The sequence below is a fragment of the Lepidochelys olivacea genome (assembly GCF_965140295.1).
Source record: "Lepidochelys olivacea isolate rLepOli2 genome assembly, chromosome: 23".
NCBI lineage: Eukaryota > Metazoa > Chordata > Testudines > Cheloniidae > Lepidochelys > Lepidochelys olivacea.
The window spans coordinates 14993552-15010788 of record NC_140433.1 but is presented as its reverse complement, the minus strand read 5'-3'; the positions used below and the strand labels follow the sequence as shown (position 1 = coordinate 15010788).

The 17237-nt window shown below is 70.0% G+C and overlaps 2 protein-coding genes and 1 long non-coding RNA gene across 7 annotated transcripts in view; 1 reads left to right on the top strand and 2 right to left on the bottom strand.

Annotated features, from left to right (window-relative positions):
• Nucleotides 1-12147, bottom strand: part of L1CAM (L1 cell adhesion molecule) — a 30641-nt gene extending 18494 nt beyond the window's left edge. For 2 of the 4 annotated variants that reach the window (XM_084612212.1, XM_084612215.1), the window contains exons 1-2: nucleotides 7278-7501; nucleotides 1648-1798 (exon numbers count right to left, since the gene is read on the bottom strand). In XM_084612212.1, coding sequence (XP_084468338.1) covers nucleotides 1648-1729 — 82 coding nt within the window. In that variant the 5' untranslated portion in view covers nucleotides 1730-1798; nucleotides 7278-7501. Of the gene's footprint in view, nucleotides 1-1647; nucleotides 1799-7277; nucleotides 7502-11547 lie in introns of those variants that run through there. The other 2 variants (XM_084612213.1, XM_084612214.1) reach the window with 2 other exon arrangements.
• LOC311511537 lies at nucleotides 8585-10734 on the top strand. The gene is made up of 2 exons (XR_014709298.1): nucleotides 8585-9324; nucleotides 9828-10734. It is a non-coding gene; the product is annotated as an uncharacterized lncRNA (long non-coding RNA).
• A 145-nt stretch (nucleotides 12148-12292) lies between the features above and the next one.
• Nucleotides 12293-16749, bottom strand: SSR4 (signal sequence receptor subunit 4). Of its 2 annotated transcripts, XM_084612218.1 has the most exons (6): nucleotides 16615-16749; nucleotides 13740-13858; nucleotides 13313-13387; nucleotides 13097-13186; nucleotides 12857-12922; nucleotides 12293-12481 (listed from the first exon to the last, which is right to left on the bottom strand). In XM_084612218.1, exons 1-6 carry the CDS (start codon nucleotides 16673-16675, stop codon nucleotides 12377-12379), a joined length of 516 nt encoding a protein of 171 aa, XP_084468344.1. In that variant the 5' UTR covers nucleotides 16676-16749; the 3' UTR covers nucleotides 12293-12376. The 2 variants fall into 2 exon arrangements, with proteins under 2 accessions (XP_084468344.1, XP_084468345.1); XM_084612219.1 differs by lacking the exon at nucleotides 13097-13186.
• Between the last annotated feature and the right edge of the window lie 488 nt (nucleotides 16750-17237).

Genomic DNA, 17237 nt, shown 5'->3' with positions numbered 1-17237 from the left:
TGCAGCTACAGCCCATCGCAACCCCCGGAGCCCCCTCCGTGGTCCTGGCTGCAGTTACAGCCCATCGCAACCCCCGGAGCCCCCTCCGTGGTCCTGTCTGCAGCTACAGCCCATCGCAACCCCCGGAGCCCTGTCCGTGGTCCTGTCTGCAGCTACAGCCCATCGCCACCCCCGGAGCCCCCTCCGTGGTCCTGTCTGCAGGTACAGCCCATCGCCACCCCCGGAGCCCCCTCCGTGGTCCTGTCTGCAGCTACAGCCCATCGCCACCCCCGGAGCCCCCTCCGTGGTCCTGTCTGCAGCTACAGCCCATTGCAACCCCCGGAGCCCCCTCCGTGGTCCTGTCTGCAGCTACAGCCCATCGCCACCCCCGGAGCCCCCTCCGTGGTCCTGTCTGCAGCTACAGCCCATCGCAACCCCCGGAGCCCCCTCCGTGGTCCTGGCTGCAGTTACAGCCCATCGCAACCCCCGGAGCCCCCTCCGTGGTCCTGTCTGCAGCTACAGCCCATCGCAACCCCCGGAGCCCTGTCCGTGGTCCTGTCTGCAGCTACAGCCCATCGCCACCCCCGGAGCCCCCTCCGTGGTCCTGTCTGCAGGTACAGCCCATCGCCACCCCCGGAGCCCCCTCCGTGGTCCTGTCTGCAGCTACAGCCCATCGCCACCCCCGGAGCCCCCTCCGTGGTCCTGTCTGCAGCTACAGCCCATTGCAACCCCCGGAGCCCCCTCCGTGGTCCTGGCTGCAGCTACAGCCCATCGCCACCCCCGGAGCCCCCTCCGTGGTCCTGGCTGCAGCTACAGCCCATCGCCACCCCCGGAGCCCCCTCCGTGGTCCTGTCTGCAGCTACAGCCCATCGCCACCCCCGGAGCCCCCTCCGTGGTCCTGTCTGCAGCTACAGCCCATCGCCACCCCCGGAGCCCCCTCCGTGGTCCTGGCTGCAGCTACAGCCCATCGCAACCCCCGGAGCCCTGTCCGTGGTCCTGTCTGCAGCTACAGCCCTTTGCAACCCCCGGAGCCCCCTCCGTGGTCCTGGCTGCAGTTACAGCCCATCGCAACCCCCGGAGCCCCCTCCGTGGTCCTGTCTGCAGCTACAGCCCATCGCAACCCCCGGAGCCCTGTCCGTGGTCCTGTCTGCAGCTACAGCCCATCGCCACCCCCGGAGCCCCCTCCGTGGTCCTGTCTGCAGGTACAGCCCATCGCCACCCCCGGAGCCCCCTCCGTGGTCCTGTCTGCAGCTACAGCCCATCGCCACCCCCGGAGCCCCCTCCGTGGTCCTGTCTGCAGCTACAGCCCATTGCAACCCCCGGAGCCCCCTCCGTGGTCCTGTCTGCAGCTACAGCCCATTGCAACCCCCGGAGCCCCCTCCGTGGTCCTGGCTGCAGCTACAGCCCATCGCCACCCCCGGAGCCCCCTCCGTGGTCCTGTCTGCAGCTACAGCCCATCGCCACCCCCGGAGCCCCCTCCGTGGTCCTGGCTGCAGCTACAGCCCATCGCAACCCCCGGAGCCCCCTCCGTGGTCCTGTCTGCAGCTGTGGGTTGAAACTTGGATTGTACCATGGCAGGGAAACGGGAGGGATCCAGCATCTGCGGACCCCAGGACCGCACCACTTCTGGCTCAAGGGGGGAAGGACCCGAACCCCCCAGCTACTCACACTCCTTGGGGATGGTGAGGGCCTTGGCCAGGCCCAGCAGCAGAGGCCAGAGCGGGAGCAGCCGGCCCCACGTGGGAGCCATCCTCCCCGCGGGCTGGGGCCGCTCAGTCCGGCCGCGCTGGCTGGGGGCGCCGTGGGTCGCTCACTGCACCTGGTGGGGGAGAAGCACCATCCGTGAGCGAGATCCATGCAACCAGCTCTGGGGTGGAGCGCCGCCCCTCCCCCCACATTCCTCCACCCTGAGAGCCCCCCAATCCCCGGACAATTACCAGGCCAGGGGCTTATCTCGTCAACCCAGCGGGATCCCCCAGCCCCTCCCCTCTCCTCCCCTCCCCCAGCAGGAGACGGACGGAGGGACGGACGGACAGGGAACAGATGGAAGAGCGCCGGCCACGGGGGAGGGGTCATGAATTATTAATAGGGAGGAGGAGCGAGAGGAGGGGAAAGACCTGCAGCCCCCCCGCCCTGCCGGTGCCCCTCACTCCCGACCCACAGCCCCTGCTAGCCCGGCCCTGCCCCCCCAGCTCTGCCGGTGCCCCCCACTCCCGCCCCGCAGCCCCTGCTAGCCCGGCCCTGCCCCCCCAGCGCCCCCCACTCCCGCCCCGCAGCCCCTGCTAGCCCGGCCCTGCCCCCCCAGCTCTGCCGGTGCCCCTCACTCCCGACCCACAGCCCCTGCCAGCCCGGCCCTGCCCCCCCCAGCCCCGCCGGAGCCCCCCACTCCCGCCCCGCAGCCCCTGCTAGCCCGGCCCTGCCCCCCCAGCTCTGCCGGTGCCCCCCACTCCCGCCCCGCAGCCCCTGCTAGCCCGGCCCTGCCCCCCCAGCGCCCCCCACTCCCGCCCCGCAGCCCCTGCTAGCCCGGCCCTGCCCCCCCCAGCCCCGCCGGCGCCCCCCACTCCCGCCCCGCAGCCCCTGCTAGCCCGGCCCTGCCCCCCCCAGCCCCGCCGGCGCCCCCCACTCCCGCCCCACAGCCCCTGCTAGCCCGGCCCTGCCCCCCCAGCCCCGCCGGCGCCCCCCACTCCCGCCCCGCAGCCCCTGCTAGCCCGGCCCTGCCCCCCCCAGCCCCGCCGGCGCCCCCCACTCCCGCCCCGCAGCCCCTGCTAGTCCTATGGTTGGTTTCTTGGAAAAAAATTCTCCCAGCAGCCGGGGAGTTAATGAGGCGAGCGGCCGAGTCTGTCAGAGGCGCCCTGAGCAGAGGGAGAAGGGGGGGCAGATGGGCTGTGTTGGGGGGGATTGTCCCCAAGGTCTCTGACCCCCCACCCGAGCCAGCCGGTCGTCCTGGGGCCGGGTGGGAACTGGCGCCCCCCAGAGGGGACAGGCCCCTGCCCCATTCCCTGCCCCCTGGATCTGGTGCCCCCACCCCTGGTCTAGTCTCTCAGCCCCAGCAGTGGGCGGGGGGCAAGATCCTGCTGGGGGGGCCTTTGGGGCCAGGGTTTGGCTGGGTCACGCTCCCAGCGTGGATGGAGCCAGTGGGGGATGTCGGGGCGCTGGGGGGGGCTGCAGCACGGCGAGGGGTCACAGGGTGTCTCGGGAGGGGGTGGGAATTGTGGGGCGTGTTGGGTGCTGTGGGGGGGTGGTGGGTCCCGCAGGCTGGGGGTCCTGTGGGGGGGTGCTGCAGGGGGGCCGCGCTGGACAGGGGGCTGCAGGGGGGGTGGTGGGTGCTGCGGGGGGGAGGGGTCTCACAGGCAGAGGGGTCCTGCGGGGGGGCTGCGCTGGACAGGGGGCTGTGGGGGGGTGGGTCTCGCAGGCTGGGGGTCCTGTGGGGGGGTGCTGCGGGGGGGCCGCGCTGGACAGGGGGCTGCGGGGGGGGGTGGGTGCTGCGGGGGGTCTCACAGGCTGGGGGTCCTGTGGGGGGGTGCTGCGGGGGGGCCGCGCTGGACAGGGTGCTGCGGGGGGGGTCTAACAGGCAGAGGGGTCCTGCGGGGGGGCTGCGCTGGACAGGGGGTTGTGGGGGGGGGGTCTCGCAGGCTGGGGGGTCCTGTGGCGGGGTGCTGCGGGGGGCCATGCTGGACAGGGTGCTGCGGGGGGGGTGCTGCGGGGGGGGTGCTGGACAGGGGGCTGCGGGGGGGGTCTCGCAGGCTGGGGGGTTCTGTGGGGGGGCCGCACTGGACAGGGGGCTGCGGGGGGGGGGTCTCGCAGGCTGGGGGGTCCTGCAGGGGGGCCGCGCTGGACAGGGGGCTGCGGGGGGGTGGGTCTCGCAGGCTGGGGGGTCCTGCGGGGGGGCCGCGCTGGACAGGGGGCTGCGGGGGGGTGGGTCTCGCAGGCTGGGGGGTCCTGCGGGGGGGCCGCGCTGGACAGGGGGCTGCGGGGGGGTGGGTCTCGCAGGCTGGGGGGTCCTGCGGGGGGGCCGCGCTGGACAGGGGGCTGCGGGGGGGTGGGTCTCACAGGCTGGGGGGTCCTGCGGGGGGGTCTCGCAGGCTGGGGGGTCCTGCGGGGGGGCCGCACTGGACAGGGGGCTGCGGGGGGGGTGGGTCTCGCAGGCTGGGGGGTGCTGCGGGGGGGCCACGCTGGACAGGTGGCTGCGGGGGGCGTGGTGGGTGCTGAGGGGGGGTCTCGCAGGCTGGGGGGTCCTGCGGGGGGGTCTCGCAGGCTGGGGGGTCCTGCGGGGGGGCCGCACTGGACAGGGGGCTGCGGGGGGGTCTCGCAGGCTGGGGGGTCCTGCGGGGGGGCCGCGCTGGACAGGTGGCTGCGGGGGGCGTGGTGGGTGCTGAGGGGGGGTCTCGCAGGCTGGGGGGTCCTGCGGGGGGGCCGCGCTGGACAGGTGGCTGCGGGGGGCGTGGTGGGTGCTGAGGGGGGGTCTTGCAGGCTGGGGGGTTCTGCAGGGGGGGCCGCACTGGACAGGGGGCTGCGGGGGGGTGGGTCTCGCAGGCTGGGGGGTCCTGCAGGGGGGCCGCGCTGGACAGGGGGCCCCCGGGGGGGGTTCGGGGGAGGGCCGGGCGTCGTCGGTTGCGTCTCCCCCTCCCCCCAGACCCCACTGCTGCACCTCCGGGGTTTCCACGGCAACCGAGAGGCAATGGGAGAATGGTCCCCAGTCACCTTGACCCCAGCAGGGGCGAGGGAGAGAACCCAGGCGTCCGGGCTCCCGCCCACCCCACCAGGCGCAGCCCCCTCCCCGAGCCAGACAGCAGAGAGTTAAGGGCTCTGATCCCCCCCCACAACCAGGGGAAAATGAGACCAAGAGAATGGGGGGGAGGGTGCCCCTCACTCCCGACCTGCAGCCCCTGCTAGCCCGGCCCTGCCCCCCAGCTCGGCCCCGACAGGCGCCCCATTGTAGGGGCTCGGGGGCCGGGCTGGGGGTCAGCGGAAGTGTGGGGGTGGGGCGGCTCTCAGACTCAACACAAATGGGTTCTTGTCTGCGTGTCCCTGGCCGGATGCCGGGGGGGGGGAGACGGAAACGGGGCACCCGGGATGGGGGGATCCCAGCTCCATCAACTCCTGGCTCCCAGCACCAGGGAAAGAACCCAGGAGTCCGGGCTCCCAGCCCCCCACCCCCGCTCTAACCCAGTAACCGGGTCTGACAGGTGACCCTGCCCTGGCCAGTCCGGGCGCAGTGGGGGCCGGTGTCACGCTGGGCCCTGGCCCCTGGGCTCCGGGTGGGGGGCTGTCTCCCCACAGAAACCCCCCACCGGGCTGATGGAGCCAAAGCCCCTGGAGGGAAAGGACCAAACCCCACCCATGGCTGCAGCCAGGCCCCTTCTCCCCGGACTCCTGGGTTCCTCCCAGGTCTGTCCCCCACCAGGACTCCTGGGTTCTCTCCCAGCCCTGGGAAGGGAGGGGGGTTGTGTGGCCACATCCCTGTGCAATCCCCTCCCCCCCACGTATCCAGAGCCAGGTCTCCCCCCCAGCTAATTTGCCTGCAGCCCATGTGGAAATTCCCCTCCCCCAAGCACCTGCCACGACCCCACCCTTCCCGGGGCGGGGGATGGGCTGGGGGGGATTCCAAGCGCCCCTTAACTTTCAGACACCCCCACAAACAGACCCACCGAACCTCGGGGGGGGGGCAGGGCTGGGCTAGCAGGGGGCCCAGGGAGCCCGGACGCCTGGGTTCTCTCCCCGGCTCGGGGAGGGGGACAAGTCTCTTCCCCGATAATCAGCAGGACAAACGATGATTGATTCTTGGTTAGTCCCCTAAATACCCCGCGTCTCCCTCCAGACACATGGTGGGGGGCAGCAGAGAGGTGGGGGGCAGGAGTGAGGGGCGCAGGCAGGAGCTCCTGCCCCCCATCTAGAGTCTTCCCCACATGAATTCCAGCCCCCCCATTACCGGTGCCTTTTGGGGAGCAGCCAGTCTGGCCCCCCCCTTAATTCCTCCCATCCCCTTCCCAAGCTCCGGTCCCCGGGATGCCCCCCCCCGACCCACACAAAGGCCGCGCCCAGCCCTGGCTCCCACCCAGTGCAGCGCACAACCCGCGACCCCACACAACCCACAACCCGCCACCCCACCCCACACATCGCAACCCACAACCTGCCACAGCCCCACACATCGCAACCCACAACCCGCCACAACCTGCCACCCCACCCCACACATCGCAACCCACAACCTGCCACAGCCCCACACATCGCAACCCACAACCCGCCACAACCTGCCACCCCACAACCTGCCACAGCCCCACACAACCCACAGGTCACATTGCAACCCGCAACCCGCCACCCCACCCCACACATCGCAACCCACAACCCGCCACAGCCCCACACATCGCAACCCACAACCCGCCACAACCTGCCACCCCACCCCACACATCGCAACCCACAACCCGCCATAACCTGCCACCCCACCCCACACATCGCAACCCACAACCTGCCACAGCCCCACACAACCCACAGGTCACATCGCAACCCGCCACCCCACCCCACACATCGCAACCCACAACCCGCCACAGCCCCACACAACCCACAGGTCACATCGAACCCGCAACCCGCCACCCCACCCCACACATCGCAACCCACAACCTGCCACCCCACCCCACACATCACAACCCACAACCTGCCACAGCCCCACACAACCCACAGGTCACATCGCAACCCGCCACCCCACACATCGCAACCCGCAACCTGCCACAGCCCCACACATCGCAACCCACAACCCGCCACCCCACCCAACCCACAACAGCCCCACACAACCCACAGGTCACATCGCAACCCACAACCCGCCACCCCACCCCACACATCGCAACCCGCCACAGCCCCACACATTGCAACCCACAACCCGCCACCCCACCCCACACAATCCACAACCCGCCACACCCAGCCCACAGGCCAGACACAACACGCCCCCCATCGACACGGAACATACTTCACAAATCACAACGTGCAACACCTGCCACACCCAACGTGCAAGACCCACAACCCCCCATCACACCCTCCCGCAGCCCCCCAGCCGGGACCCGCCACGCCCAGCCCCTCCCCCCCACAGCCGGCCCCCCAGGGCCCCTCGCCCCCCCTCAGAGCAGCCCCCAACCTGACATCCCCCCATCCCCCTTTTCGAAGACAAACCAGCCCCCCCAGCCCTGCGCCCCTCCCCCAGCCCAGCCCCCCCGCAGGTGCCCCCTCCCGGCTCGCAGCAGGCGCCGGCCCCCGCCCCGGGCCGGGGGGGGCAGGGGAAGCCGAGCGGACCGAGCCCCCCCAGCCCCTACCTGCACCCGAGCCGCTCCGCTCCCCACTGCGGCTGCAGAGAGTGTGACATAATCCGGAGTCAGACCCCACCCCCCGAGCCCGGCCCCTCCCCGGGCGGGGAGCGGGGCTGGGAGCCAAGACTCCTGGGTTCTCGCCCCTGCTCTGGGAGGGGGATCCCCTCAGTGTGACCCCACCCCCGTCTCGGCTGGGTAAATTCCATGGGGGCGCAGAGAAGTTGGACTGGGAAAGGGGTGACGCCCTGCTACCAGAGCTAGGGGGCAGGGGGCTGCGGGTCGGGAGTGAGGGGCACCAGGGAGACTGGGGGGGCAGGGGGCTGCGGGTCGGGAGTGAGGGGCACGGGAGGGGGGCAGGGAAGTGAGGGGCCCGGGGGGTGGGGGGCTGCAGGTTGGGAGTGAGGGGCACTGGGGAGGCTGGGGGCGGGCTGTGGGTCGGGAGTGAGGGGCGCTGGGGAGGTGGGGGGCTGCAGGTTGGGAGTGAGGGGCACCAGGGAGACTGGGGGCTGCGGGTCGGGACTGAGGGGCACTAGGGAGACTGGGGGCTGTGGGTCGGGAATGAGGGGGGCTGGGGGCTGCGGGTCGGGAGTGAGGGGCGCTGGGGAGGCTGGGGGGGGCAGGGGGCTGCGGGTCGGGAGTGAGGGGCGCTGGGGAGGCTGCGGGGGGGAGGGGGCTGCGGGTCGGGAGTGAGGGGCACCGGCAGAGCTGGCGGGGGGGGGGGGCTGGATTTCCTGGTACTTGCTGCTGGGGAGGGGCAGTTTCTGGGAACACAGAGGGGACTGTCCAACTCCCAGGGGATGCTGGGAAATTAGATCCCCCGCCCCACCCACCAACTCCCCTCCTCGAGCTGGGGAGAGAACCCAGGAGTCCGGGCGGTTGGGGGTGCAGGGAGGGGGTTTGGGGGCATCGCCCTGGATTCTTGTCGCCAGAGAGTCGGGACTGGGGGAGCCCCGCTGCCCCCCAGGGGTGACAGGCTGGGACTTGGGAACTACCCATGGGATGCTCTGGGGCAGGGAGGGGGAGTCGGGTCTGGGACGGGGACACCCAGCAATACCCGCCCCAGTGCAAAGGGGGGGGGCTGGGCTATGGACTCCCACGGGGGGCTTGGGTGAGACCCTGATGATCATCAGGACAGACAGTGAGACAGCCCCCCCCCCCCGCCGGTGCCCCTCACTCCTGACCCACAGCCCCTGCTAGATCAGCCCTGCCCCCCCAGCCCTGCTGGTGCCCCTCACTCCCGACCCGCAGCCCCTGCTAGCCTGGCCCCCCCCAACCCCGCCTGTGCCCCTCACTCCCGACCCACAGCCCCTGCTAGCCCAGCCCTGCCCCCCCAGCCCTGCCAGTGCCCCTCACTCCCGACCTGTTGGCAGGGGGTGCTCTCCCTGGCAGTCAGGGCCAGGCACTGGGGCACGTGCTGGGGGGCTCAGTGGAGTTCTCCAGGGGGGCTCTGTGCTGGATGCAGCCAATCTCAGAGAACCCCTCCCTGAGGTTTGTCCCCCTCTTTCCCCACAGCTGACAGAGCAGGCCAGGGCCCGCCTCTTCAGTCGGACTCCTGGGTTCTTGCCCTGGCTCTGGGGGGAGGGGTCTAGTAGGGCCGAGTCAGGGGGTGGCCAGTGAATGCAGCGTCCCCCGCTGCCTGCTCCCAGCCTTGTCCCTGGCCCCACCAGCCAGAGGGATGCTAGAGGTGCGGGGGGCAGGGGCTGGGCCATGGTGTGAGAGCCCCCCCACCCCCCATCTCACACCCTGCAGAGAAGGGGGCAGCTGGGCTGGTGGAATGGGGATTTTTCATATGATATTGGATGATTTCTGTGCATGCCTCAGTTTCCCCCATCTGGTTAACTGGAGGGGAGGGGGGTGTTTGCTTTGCAGAGACCCAGGTGTGGCTGAGGTCTGGCCCGTGTGTGAAGTGGGAGCAGCTGGAAGGCGAAGCTGGGGTCAGGGTCTTTGGGAAACCCTCCTGCATTCACACTGCCAGTGGAGTCACTCTGGATCAAGGAAGTTGGGGGGCAGGGTTCCCCCATGGATCCAGTTCAGGGGGGCTGCAGGCTCCAAGGTGGGTCTGGGAGGGTAGGGAAGCCAGTGGCTGCCCCCAGGGACAATGTGACCCCCAGGGGCTGTTCCTAAGCAGGGCAATAGCCCTGGCCCTGCAGATCTGTGACAGCCAGGGGGGCCATGACCCCCCATAAGAGCGGCCAGGCTGGGTCAGCCCAAAGGCCCAGCTAGGCCGGTGTCCCGTCGGCCGACAGCGGCCAGTGCCAGGCGCCCAGAGGGAGTGAGCCGAACAGGGAGTCAGCAAGTGACCATCCCCTGCGCCCAGTGCCAGCTCCTGGCACACAGAGGCTCGCGGGACCTGGGTAATAGCCATGGCTGGGCCCATGCGCCGGGAAGTGATCGAGTGCTTTTCTGTACCCTGCTATAGTCTTGGCCTTCACAACATCCTCTGGCAAGGAGTTCCACAGGTCGACTGTGGGCTGTGTGAGGAAATATGTCCTTTGTTCGTGTTAAACCTGTGGCCGGCTCATGTCCTTTGGTGACCCTAGTTTGTGTTATTAGCAGTGGACAACACGTCCTTATTCACCACCTCCAGGGGCCATTTGTAGATCCCCATCGTATCCCCCCCGAGCTGCCTCATTTCCAAACGGACAAGTCCCCGGCCGGCAGCCGCTCCAGACCCTGCATCAGTTCTGCTGCCCTGCTCGGAACCGTCTCCACTTCCAACCGATCTTTTCGGAGCCGGGGCGACCCCGTCGGCCTGCAGCCTTCGAGGCAACGTGGCTTCTCCTCTCCCACGGCGGCCCGGCCGCTCTCGGAGGGGCTGTTTGCGGAACGCGCCGCAGCGGCCCCACGATCTCTCGGCGGCGGGAACAGCAAATCCAGACCCATCGGCGTGCAGGGCTCGCTGGGAGGACGGTTCCCCGTGCGTCACTTTGCAGTTACCACGTTGAATTTCATCTGCCACTTTGCTGCCGTCACTCAGCTTCGAGGGTCCCTCGGCAGCTCTGCGCAGGCTGCCTGGGAGGTAACTGTCTGGAGGAGTTCTGTACGGTGACAGCGTGGGAATGGTCTTCGTGCTTTTTCTAAATACTGGGTGGGTGCCTCAGTTTCCCCTATTCATTTCTCAAGTATCCAGGTGGGGGATCAGGGGGGTGATGGTCGCAGAGCCCTGGGGGGCAGCATGATGGGGTCTGCACAGAGAATGGCCGACACCCCGTCCCCTGCAAGGTGTCGACTGAAGGGGCTAGGGAACAAAGAGACCAGGTGGCTGGCTCCTGGCCGGGAAAGGGACAAAGGCCGGAGGAGGGAGGGAGAGTTTCAGTTTGGGTGGGGAAACGGCGGGGGGGCCAGAACTGGGGTCTGGCCTCCCTGCCCCCCAGGGTGGACTCGGCTGAGGGGTCCTGGTCTCTGCACTTACAAGCTTTGTGCTAGACCCTGTTCCTGTCTAATAAACCTGTTTCCCCAGCAGGCTGAGAGTCCCGTCTGACTGCGGAGTTGGGGGGCAGGGCCCTCTGCCCCCCCCAGGACCCCACCTGGGGGGACGCGCTGCGGGAAGTGCCTGGTGGGGCAGGGGAGGCTGGAGGCTCCGGGGCCGGACCCAGGACGGTGGAAGGTGGGGCAGCGTCTTGCCCCGGGGACAGTCGGCGCCGAGAGGGGAGGGTCCCCAGAGTCCTGCCCGGCTTTGGGGGGAGCAGGTCCGAGCATGGCCCGGGGACCCCGCGACATCTCCTCTGCAAATTTTGCCACCTCACCGGTTACCCCCTTTCCCAGGGCATTTATGCACGTCCACAGGACTGGGCCCAGGGCAGACCCCTGGGGGACCCACGATTTACCGCTCTCCAGGCGAAAGGCTGAGCTGCCCGTTGTCTCCTGTCCAGTTACCGTCCCTCTTACCCCACCCTTGGCTGCCCCCGCGGCCCCTCGTCCACGCGCTTGTCGGCCCCTCAGCGGAGTTCAGCCGATGGGGGAGGCCCAATTTCCCGTTACGAAAACCCGGGGGGCTCCTCCCCAACAAACTCCGCTCATCCCGCTGGCTGACAGTTCTGGGCTTTGCGAGTTTCCCCCAGTTGCCCGGTCCTGGAGTCAGGCCACCGGCCCGGGATCGCCGGGGTCACCTCGGGAGCCCTTTGGAGCGATTGTGGGGTCACATTCGCTCCCCTCCCGTCAGCGGGACAGAAGTGGATTTAAAGGGCAGGTTACAAACCCCGGTTGTTAGTTCTGCAACTTCACCTCTGAGTCCTTCCCAACTCTTGGGTGGATCCCCCCGGTCCCGGGGACTTACCGCCGTTTAGTTTATCCATTTGTTCTCGTGACACCTCAGTCTGGGGCAGTTCCTCAGACCTGTCGCCGAACGAGACCGGCTCAGGTCTGGGAATCTCCCGCCTGTCAGCCGTGAAGACCCATGCAAAGAATTCACTGAGTTTCTCCGCAAAGGCCTTGTCGTCCTTGACTGCTCCCTCAGCACAGCCAGCGCCCAGGGGCCCCACGGGTTGGTTAGCAGCTTCCTGCTTCGGCGGGACGGAGCCTGTTTTGCTGGGAGTGTCCGGGTCCCCGGTTCGCTGCTCTCACGTTCCTTCGGCCTCCCCACGGTATTTTCACGCTTCACTCGCCAGAGGTCGGGCTCCTCCCGCCTCCCCGCGAGGATTTCTCAGGTTCAAGGGCGCCCTCTGGCCTCGCATGGCTCCTTTCGCTTTGCTGGTTCGCCTCGCTGGCGTTTCGCGTTTCTCGCTGGACCCTCTAGTGCCCGTTTCGCCCGCCTCCCCGGGGCCGTGTCGCCCCTCGGCTGGGGTGTTAATTTCCTTACAGGATGGTCATGGTCACCGGGCGTCCAGCTACATTCGCCCCCGCTAACCCGAGAGCGGCCCCCCCGTGCCGTGTGCCCCGTGGTGCTGGGACACGGTTAACGGTGGGGGTGCTGAAAGCCACCCCCACCCAGAGCTGGGGCCGTGTCTCTGGGAGGGGGCCGGCCGTGGAGCCCCGCACCGCAGTACCCCCAGTTCCCGCGCCCCAGAAGCAGAGCGAGCCGAGCGGGTTGGGACAGTGTTTATTGGGGGCCAGCAGGGGACTCAGCGGGGCAGCAGGCGGCCCCACGGGGGGACCCCGGCTCCCCCTCAGGCCTGGATGGTCCCCTTGGCGCTCAGGGCCAGGTAGTAGACGAGGAGCCCGATGGCGGCAGCCAGCACCTCCGTGGAGACCCAGGGTCCACTCCAGGCGCCCTGCAGGAGACGGGGGGGTCAGCCGCCTCCTGAGCCCACCCCACGGCTGCCCCCCAGCCACACCCAGCGCAGGTGACACAGCCCAGCCCCTCATCCCCGGGGGGATCCACCCCTGCACCTAAAGGACCCAGCCCTGCCCCCAGGGGGATCCAGGTACCCCACCCGTGCGGGACGCAGCCCAGACCCCCATCCCCTGGGTGAGCCTGCCCCCCCATGCCCTGGGTGAGCCCGCCCCCATACTCCGGGGGATACAGCCCCGTCCCCCCTCCCCTGAGTGAGCCTCGCCCCCTCACCATGGGGGATACAGCCACAGCCCTTCCCTTACCCCAGGGGACACTGCCCCGCCCCCCATCACAGGGACAGCCCCCCTCTCACCCGGTGATCCACGCTGACTGTGAACAGGGCTCGGATCGCCGATATGTCCTCGTTGTTGCGCTGGGCCTGGGGGGGGAGGAGGAAATGGGGTGTCAGTCGGGGGGGCCCCTGCAGATGACCCCCCAGGCAGCAGAACTTGACCACAGCCACTGAGGCAGGGCTAACGGCCCCCAAACCCTCTCCCATTCCTGCCTCCCATCTCCCCCCGTCCCGCAGACCCCATGGAGCCAGGCCCCTCACCTTGCGCAGGGCGCTGTACGACTCCTCGTCGAAGAACTTCACTTCATAGGTGCCCGACCGGGCATTCCTGTGCTCCATGCTCCATGAGACCTGGGGGGGAAACCTGTCAGTGCACCCCCAGACCCCCACTCACTGAACTCCCAGAGCCGGGGAGAGAACCCAGGAGTCCTGGCTCCCAGCCCCCCAGCCTGCCCCCCTGCTGGGCCCTGACGTTACCTGGTAGCGCCCCACGTCCTGCCCCCGGGTGACGGGGAACTGTTTGCCATTGACGTCAGCGTACAGGGCGACATTCTGCGGAGGAGAGACAGAGCCTAGCACCGTGGGGTCCAGGGGCGGGAGCTGGCCCGGGCCACAGCACCACCTCCCCCCTTCCCCGCTCTGCCCCCCCCATGCTCCAGCCCCCCACGCCCCCCCCCCCCAGTGAAGATGCTGAATGGCCTTCACCAGACCCTGTGAGGTCAGCTCCCAAGGGACCAGCCCCCGCCCCCAACCAGCCTCCCACTCCAGCTAGCCCTGGGCCAAGAGCCTCCCAACCCCCCAATCTCCCTACCCCGGCCAGGAGCGAACCCAGGTATCTGGGCTCCCAGCCCCACCCCAGAGCCCCGGCCAAGCGAGAACCCAGGCGTCCGGGCTCCCCCCGTACCTGCGCCCCATTGCGGCAGGTGAGCGCGATCTCCACCACGAAGACGCTCTCGGAGGAGATGACGGCGTCGGCCGTGGTGTAATAGGATGGGACGATGGTGGGCTCCGGGCACGTCTCACCTGTGGGTGGGGGGAGTGGGGAGAGTCGGCCCCGCCCCTCAGACTGTGGCCCCACCCCCTCAGACCCTGGCCCCGCCTCCAGACCGCCTAGATCCCCACCCCTCTCTGGCCCTACCCCACTGCCCCGCCCCCCCAGAACCTAGCCCCGCCTCCTCAAACCTCCTAGATGCCCGCCCCTCTCTGGCCCCGCCCCATAGCCAGAGTCTGGTCCCCTCAGACCCTGGCCCCGCCCCCACAGCGCAGCCCTGCTCCCTCAGACCCTAGCCCCGCCCCCAGAGCTTCTAGATCCCCGCCCCTCTCTGGACCTACCCCACATCCCCACCCCCCCAGACCCCAGCCCAGCCCCCCAGATCCCCGCCCCTCCCTGGCCCCGCCCCCTCAGACCCTAGCCCTGCCCCTAGATCTCCTAGATCCCTGCCCCTCTCTGGCCCTACCCCACATCCCCACCCCCCCAGCCCCCAGCCCAGCCCCCCAGATCCCCGCCCCTCCCTGGCCCCGCCCCCTCAGACCCTAGCCCTGCCCCTAGATCTCCTAGATCTCTGCCCCTCTCTGGCCCTACCCCACATCCCCACCCCCCCAGCCCCCAGCCCAGCCCCCCAGATCCCCGCCCCTCTGGCCCCACCCCCTCAGACCCTAGCCCTGCCCCTAGATCTCCTAGATCCCTGCCCCTCTCTGGCCCTACCCCACATCCCCACCCCCCCAGCCCCCAGCCCAGCCCCGCAGATCCCCGCCCCTCCCTGGCCCCGCCCCCTCAGACCCTAGCCCTGCCCCTAGATCTCCTAGATCCCTGCCCCTCTCTGGCCCTACCCCACATCCCCACCCCCCCAGCCCCCAGCCCAGCCCCCCAGATCCCCGCCCCTCTGGCCCCACCCCCCCAGACCCCAGCCCAGCAGATCCCCGCCCCTCCCTGGCCCCGCCCCCTCAGACCCTAGCCCTGCCCCTAGATCTCCTAGATCCCTGCCCCTCTCTGGCCCTACCCCACATCCCCACCCCCCCAGCCCCCAGCCCAGCCCCCCAGATCCCCGCCCCTCTGGCCTGCCCCCTCAGACCCTAGCCCTGCCCCTAGATCTCCTAGATCCCTGCCCCTCTCTGGCCCTACCCCACATCCCCACCCCCCCAGCCCCCAGCCCAGCCCCCCAGATCCCCGCCCCTCCCTGGCCCCGCCCCCTCAGACCCTAGCCCTGCCCCTAGATCTCCTAGATCCCTGCCCCTCTCTGGCCCTACCCCACATCCCCACCCCCCCAGCCCCCAGCCCAGCCCCCCAGATCCCCGCCCCTCCCTGGCCCCGCCCCCTCAGACCCTAGCCCTGCCCCTAGATCTCCTAGATCTCTGCCCCTCTCTGGCCCTACCCCACATCCCCACCCCCCCAGCCCCCAGCCCAGCCCCCCAGATCCCCGCCCCTCTGGCCCCGCCCCCTCAGACCCTAGCCCTGCCCCTAGATCTCCTAGATCCCTGCCCCTCTCTGGCCCTACCCCACATCCCCACCCCCCCAGCCCCCAGCCCAGCCCCGCAGATCCCCGCCCCTCCCTGGCCCCGCCCCCTCAGACCCTAGCCCTGCCCCTAGATCTCCTAGATCCCTGCCCCTCTCTGGCCCTACCCCACATCCCCACCCCCCCAGCCCCCAGCCCAGCCCCCCAGATCCCCGCCCCTCTGGCCCCACCCCCCCAGACCCCAGCCCAGCCCCGCAGATCCCCGCCCCTCCCTGGCCCCGCCCCCTCAGACCCTAGCCCTGCCCCTAGATCTCCTAGATCCCTGCCCCTCTCTGGCCCTACCCCACATCCCCACCCCCCCAGCCCCCAGCCCAGCCCCCCAGATCCCCGCCCCTCTGGCCTGCCCCCTCAGACCCTAGCCCTGCCCCTAGATCTCCTAGATCCCTGCCCCTCTCTGGCCCTACCCCACATCCCCACCCCCCCAGCCCCCAGCCCAGCCCCCCAGATCCCCGCCCCTCCCTGGCCCCGCCCCCTCAGACCCTAGCCCTGCCCCTAGATCTCCTAGATCCCTGCCCCTCTCTGGCCCTACCCCACATCCCCACCCCCCCAGCCCCCAGCCCAGCCCCCCAGATCCCCGCCCCTCTGGCCTGCCCCCTCAGACCCTAGCCCTGCCCCTAGATCTCCTAGATCCCTGCCCCTCTCTGGCCCTACCCCACATCCCCACCCCCCCAGCCCCCAGCCCAGCCCCCCAGATCCCCGCCCCTCTGGCCTGCCCCCTCAGACCCTAGCCCTGCCCCTAGATCTCCTAGATCCCTGCCCCTCTCTGGCCCTACCCCACATCCCCACCCCCCCAGACCCCAGCCCAGCCCCCCAGATCCCCGCCCCTCTGGCCTGCCCCCTCAGACCCTAGCCCTGCCCCTAGATCTCCTAGATCCCTGCCCCTCTCTGGCCCTACCCCACATCCCCACCCCCCCAGACCCCAGCCCAGCCCAGCCCCGCAGATCCCTGCCCCTCCCTGGCCCTGTCCCATAGCCGGAGTCCAGCCCCCTGAGACCTGGCCCTGCCCCCCCAGATCAGCCCCGCCCCCCAGACCTCCTAGAGCCCCGCCCGTCTCTGGCCCCGCCCCACAGCCCAGCCCCCCCAGACCCTGGCCCAGCCTCCTCAGACCTGCTAGAGCCCCGCCCTCTCTGGCCCCGCCCCCAGGGCCCCGCCCCTCTCTGGCCCCGCCCCCAGACCGCCTAGAGCTCCGCCCCCCCGCGCTCGGGGCCCCGCGGGGGTCTCAGGGCCGGGGCCCGAGTGGGCCCGGCAGGGGGCGGGACCCGGTACCTGTGGCCCCGCCCAGCGCCGCCGCCGCCGCCAGGAGCACCGCGATCCCCGCCAGCGCCATCGCCGCCCGTGGCCGAAGACCTGGGACCGCCGCCGCGGAGCGTGTCGGGAAGGCGCCTGCCGCCGCCAGCCAATCAGCAGCTCCCCCGACCGGCCACGTGACCCAGCGTGGACGTGGCTTTCGCCCTCCCACGGAAAGGAAATGGCGGCCGGGATTTATCTGGCGCGGCGCGGAGCGACAAGCGGCGCGGGGGACCACGGCTCTGCGCCGAGCAAGCGCCCGCGAGATTTCCCCTGGATTTCGAGCAATAAAATGGCCGCCGTGACTTATTTTGGCCACCCGCGAGTGAGAAAAGGCGCGGCCTCATCAGCGCGCACGCGCGCTACGTCTCCTTGCGCATCCTCCCTAGCAATCACAGAGACATCCAGGGACAAAATGGCCGCCGAGACTTATTGGCCCCCAAGGAGCGAGAAACAAGCCACAGGGCCGTCAATGCGCATGCGTCTCTCAGGACGTCTCTGGAGAGCCCCCAACCTGATGCTACAAAATGGCCGCCGGGATGTATATGGCGCTGACGATCGCAGAAAATAGGCGTGGCATTGAGTTTTCCCGAGAGAGATCT

Bases quoted from the DNA above. Each gene is read 5' to 3' on its own strand.
- SSR4 (XM_084612218.1), bottom strand. From the start codon at position 16,675: ATGGCGCTGGCGGGGATCGCGGTGCTCCTGGCGGCGGCGGCGGCGCTG. The intron at 13,187-13,312 runs GTAACGTCAGGG...TTTCCCCCCCAG, and splicing joins AGGACGTGGGGCGCTACCAG to GTCTCATGGAGCATGGAGCA. The intron at 12,923-13,096 runs GTGAGGGGCCTG...CTCCCCCCCCAG, and splicing joins CGTACAGCGCCCTGCGCAAG to GCCCAGCGCAACAACGAGGA.